At 36.2% G+C, this 5,008-nt stretch overlaps 1 protein-coding gene across 1 annotated transcript in view; it reads right to left on the reverse strand.

Moving 5' to 3' along the window:
* Nucleotides 1-247: 247 nt before the first annotated feature.
* Nucleotides 248-5,008, reverse strand: part of LOC102200378 (integrin alpha-X-like) — an 8,726-nt gene continuing 3,965 nt past the window's right edge. Inside the window, exons 6-17 of the mRNA XM_005754541.2 lie at nucleotides 4,403-4,476; nucleotides 4,093-4,234; nucleotides 3,905-4,003; nucleotides 3,724-3,803; nucleotides 3,566-3,652; nucleotides 3,380-3,449; nucleotides 2,202-2,300; nucleotides 1,989-2,069; nucleotides 1,771-1,881; nucleotides 1,510-1,623; nucleotides 1,324-1,434; nucleotides 248-1,143 (exon numbers count right to left, since the gene is read on the reverse strand). Of these exons, the coding sequence (XP_005754598.2) occupies nucleotides 1,042-1,143; nucleotides 1,324-1,434; nucleotides 1,510-1,623; nucleotides 1,771-1,881; nucleotides 1,989-2,069; nucleotides 2,202-2,300; nucleotides 3,380-3,449; nucleotides 3,566-3,652; nucleotides 3,724-3,803; nucleotides 3,905-4,003; nucleotides 4,093-4,234; nucleotides 4,403-4,476 (1,170 nt within the window). The 3' untranslated portion in view covers nucleotides 248-1,041. The remainder of the gene's footprint in view (nucleotides 1,144-1,323; nucleotides 1,435-1,509; nucleotides 1,624-1,770; nucleotides 1,882-1,988; nucleotides 2,070-2,201; nucleotides 2,301-3,379; nucleotides 3,450-3,565; nucleotides 3,653-3,723; nucleotides 3,804-3,904; nucleotides 4,004-4,092; nucleotides 4,235-4,402; nucleotides 4,477-5,008) is intronic.

The following is a 5,008-nucleotide window of genomic DNA, read 5'->3' on the forward strand; positions in this document are numbered from 1 at the left end:
GTGTGTGTGTGTGTGTGTGTATCTGTAGGAAAATCTTTAACACTTATAAAATAGATATATACAGTTAAAAGTCTAAAATGTATGCCCTCTTTTTCAAGGTGTCCAGTGGGCAGGATTAAAGTCTTTGTCAGGCCAACACTAGTCCCAAGGCCTTATGTTTGACACCCCTAATTTATAAGGTCGTTGAAATCTGCAGACAGCTGAGACTGAAAAGCTCACTTAAATGAGTTTATGAATGTTTCTTCCACTAAAAACACTATAAACAGATGAACAGAATCAACTTTTTAGGAGGTTGTTACAAGAATGATTGTGCATGCATCACACTAAACAGTCCATTGTGTTACATCCCTGAAAGTAGTTTGAGAAATGATTGACGTATTGATTCTGCTGACAAAGTCAGAGTTGAAAACCAAAATGCAGAAGTTACAGGGTGACTGTTCAGAGTTACGTCAGTGATTTAGAGGAAGCCCTGTGTACACCGAGCTACAATACTGACAGCACTATGTTTTAAACATGACACTGTATTGGGATTATTTTTGTTTTTGATCATATAAACAATATACATACAGATGATGCCAGAAAGGTCTAAGGATTAATGGCTGATGCATGTGGATTGGTTGCAGTCATGTGCAGCTTCCTTAAAAATTCCTACTTCTTTCCACTTCCTGCAGTGTCACTATGTTTCAAAACTATTCACAAAATCACCTATTGGTGGTGCTAAAGAGACAGTTGCGCCAAAACTATCAGCACAAAACTACAAAAACTAACAAGAATTTGCATGTATCGCACTGCACTAAGCACAAAAATTATAATTCACTGTACAATGTTTGCAATTCAAACTCAGAAATATTCATTGTATAGCAAAGTGTAAAGTGTTGAATGAGTGGGTGAAAGAATGATGTCAGATATAGCAAGCTGTTTTTGGTTTAATTAATCCAATGTGGTAGCATTGACATTTTTACACAAAATGTTGACTTCTAAAATTATAAGGAGGATCTATAGCTTTCATATAGTTTAAACATGCAACTACAAATGTGATCTTTATTTTTCTGCCGGGGATGGACTTCCATCAGTCCCTGGATCTGGACCATCCTCTGCATTGTCATTTATCATCTGCTTGTACTTACTCTCAAAAAATCCAGCCTAGAATTGCAAGGAAAAACATAAAAATGCACCAGTCATCCATTAAAAAGATTAGTGAAAATAACAAAGCTATCTGAGTGAATATACTAACCTTTAAACTATTTTTAACTGAACATGTTATCTAAAAACTTTAAAGCTGTTCAAGTAATTGAAAAAAAAAGTCTAAAAAGTGTATTTTACCTTATACAGACCAGCAGTGAGTAAAGCCAGAAAAGCCAACCCTCCCAGACATCCTCCAATGATCTCTTTGGTGAAATTTGCCTCAGAATATACTTCAACCACTGCTTCAAGCTGAGAGATAATAGAATATGGATTATATTCAAGATCTTTTACAACTCAGACAAGAGAAAAAAAAGATGTAATCACCTTGTGAACAGGAGGATTGTTGTTAGACACTGTTGAAAAGTAGATGTATTGGCTTTGGTCGTACTCCACAGTGGCTGTACTGGTCAAGAGGAATTTGGTAGATTGCAGTCCAATCTAAGAAAAATGGAACACAATGAGCCAAAATTGGGTGTTTTTTGATTTAATAGGAAACATACTTATGTTTAAAAAAAACCACACAAGTTATTAGTACATACTCAGGAACAAATCTTAATGAGACAACACAAACTTCCCTTCAACTACCTGCTCTATCCATTGTGAACTAATGTTGGCAGAGATTTCGTATGTCCTACTCTGCAGTCTTTTCAAGAATGAGTTGCACTTGAACACTCTGCACCTGGCTACAGAGCAGTCCTGAGGGTGAGAAAATGCAACATAAGCTGTGATCCAGTGTAATGTGATTTCTTTTTAAATCTACAATTAGGGTAAATATGAACAGTTAAGTACCAAGGCATACTTACCACCACTTTATTCTTTTGTATTTTTGGAACAAAATCTCTGACACTTGGTTCTTCATCATTTCCTCTCTGACAATCTGAAATCTGTGTTTGATTTATCAAATAAAAAACAGTTTGATAGTTTTATTAGTTCTAATTTCACCACATCCATCCATCCATATCAAAATTTAAGCCATTTGTGGAGTCAAAAACTAAAACTTCTGACAAATGTAATACCTGTAGACTGCTCAAATCCACCCAAATGTCTTTTTCACCAAGCTTCACTGGAACTTTGATCACCACAATGAAATTAAGCGCTCTGATATCGTTTGAAACCTAAACAAGTAAAGAAAAGGACAATCAACCATTAAATTTAGGTCTAAATGATACAATGGACTCATACAATGGAAAAATATAGATACAGTGTTGGGAAAAGTGATTTCCTATTTTTTTTTTTTTTGTATGTTTGTCACACAAATGTTTTAGACCATCAAACAACGTTAAATATTAGACAAAAATAACAAGTAAATACAAAAGGCAGTTTCTAAATGAAGGTGTTTATGTTTGAGAGGAAAAAATATCCAAACCTACATGGGCCCATTCATTGTTGCAGAATTGTTGTAATTCAGACACAATGGAGGGTTTTTGAGAATTAAAAACACCTTTGTAATGTCATATCACAGCATCTCTTTGGGATTCAGGTCAGGACTTGGACTAGGTGTGCTTGCTGGCGTGTTTTGCATCCTTGTCCTGCTCCAGAACCCAAATGTGCTTCAGCTTCAGGTCATAAACAGATGGCCCAACATTCTCCTTCATGATGTTTTGATATGTTTGTCTCATCAGTCCACAGAGTATATTCCCCAAAGTCTTGGGGATCGGTAAGATGTTTTCTAGCAAAACTGAAACGATCCTTTATTGTTCCTTTTGCTCAGCAGTTGTTTTAATCTTGGAGCTCTGTCATGCAGGCCATTTTTGCCCAGACTCTTTCTTATGTTGGAGTCATGAACTCTGACCCTAACGGAGGTAAGTTATGGGAGATCTCAATTGCTTTGTTTCTTGTTGGTTCTGGATTTTCCTTGAAACGCAGCATGATGTCTGACTGTTGAGGATCTTTTAGTTTACTTAATTTGTCAGGCAGGTCCCATTTAAGTGAAATAAGAAACGATATTGCAGTAATCAGGCCTGGGTGTGGCTAGAGGAATTGTACAACTTTCCAAAAATGTGATACACCACAGTTAACTTGTGTTATAAAATTAACATAAATGTTTTTTTCTATTATCTTGGTCTAATAACAACATTTTTTTGGATTATCTGATAAACATTTAAGTGTGACAGACATATACAAAAAAAAACAAACCAGTAACTCTGGAAAGAGGCAAAAACTTTTTCACACCACTGTAGAAGTTTAAATGTACCTTAACTGATTGTTGGACTGGTTTCTTCAAATCATTCTTCCCAAATGTGAAATTGTTGTAGCTTAGGGAGCTAAACAGATAATGTATATTTAATGTTTAAAATATATATAATACTTGTTATTACATACTTATTTGTTACTTACTACATGTAATTCTTTCTTTAGTTACAAACAAAACAACACATACCTTGCAAATGTCATAAAAATGCTGTATTTTACATTAATTGATTTCCTTTTGTAAAGTTCACTTGTAGGGGCATGCTCCTGATTTCCACTGAAAGAGAGAAGTGAACATATTTGTAATGTATACATGGGGCTGTTACTTAAATGAGGAAGGAACATTACCTGGTGGCATTTGCAGTGATAAAGATCTCCTTCTCAAATTGACTGTTTGTGTCAATCCCATAGGAGACAATGAAAGAAGCCTTAATTGAATGAGAAAGATGAGTGACTTCTCTTTGCCTTTAAATTGTGCAAAATTCAGAAAAAAAGAATTGATAAAAAAATGTTATTTACAAAAAAACACCTTAGTTTTGCTCTTGAAAATTGGCTTGTCAATAGTGCAGTCTGTCCATCCCCGGGATAAATCATCTTCACTGTCCAAGGAGTTGCACTCAATTCTTCCCTTTATTAAAAAACAAAATGATTCCTGGATGCATTTGAACAACAACAGATCAGTGATGAACCGATACAGACGTGATCCTAATGCCTTACCTGCTGACTCGTGAACTTCCTGTAGGACAGTCCAGCTGGGTACGTGAGAATAACATGGCTGTTGTAGGAGTTTTCTCCTCCGTTCTCCACTGTGACTGTGACATGCAGAAATTCATCAATGCCCACTTTAACCACTGAGGATCTGGTAGCACATGGAGAAAGTTGAGAAAAAGAGAGAGGAAACAAGGCTACAGTCATACTAATGCCACAGTGCATCAAATATAATGTACTTTGAGCTCTGATAAACCATGTTATTTTTCAGTTCAAACAATATGGCAACAATAGCTGTGCTCACACAAGCAAGCCTCACCTGGTGAAGCCGAAATCCACTTTAAGGTTATCAACACATCTGTTGTCAGTACCACAGTTGATCTCAAACCCTAACTGTGAAAGAGAGCAATATGGAAACGTAAATAAAGTATATATTATTTGCTTTATGAACTAGTAGATTTTAAACTGAACTGGGAGCCAATTAAGTGACTTCAGTACCAGGTTAATATGTTCAAATTTACATGTACATGTAAGGTCTGTGGCTGATATATTCCGAAAAAGTTGAAGTAATAATACGGATTATCTGGAAAATCCTGTAAATAAAATATCATCCCTAGTCTTACCTGCTTAAGCAGAGACTAATTTCTCTGAGTCAGTTTTAGCTGAGAATTATTTAATTTTTGATAAATATCTTTAAGTGATTAAAAAAAGAACTATCTGTGTGTCACGGTCCCCGTGCCTCACCGGCTGATTCCGTGTTAGGCAACATGTGTTCTTGTGCTCTCTCTCTCTCTCTCTCTCTCTCTCTTTCCCCGGTGCTCACTGTGGGCTCCACCCCTGGCCCACACACCTGTGCTCATCATCACACCTGGCGCTGGTTACCACAATCAGAAGGGCTTTTTAAGATGGCAGACCTACACTACTC

This window comes from Pundamilia nyererei, unplaced genomic scaffold (assembly GCF_000239375.1).
Source record: "Pundamilia nyererei isolate P.nyererei 1_Seehausen unplaced genomic scaffold, PunNye1.0 scaffold00588, whole genome shotgun sequence".
Lineage (NCBI taxonomy): Eukaryota > Metazoa > Chordata > Actinopteri > Cichliformes > Cichlidae > Pundamilia > Pundamilia nyererei.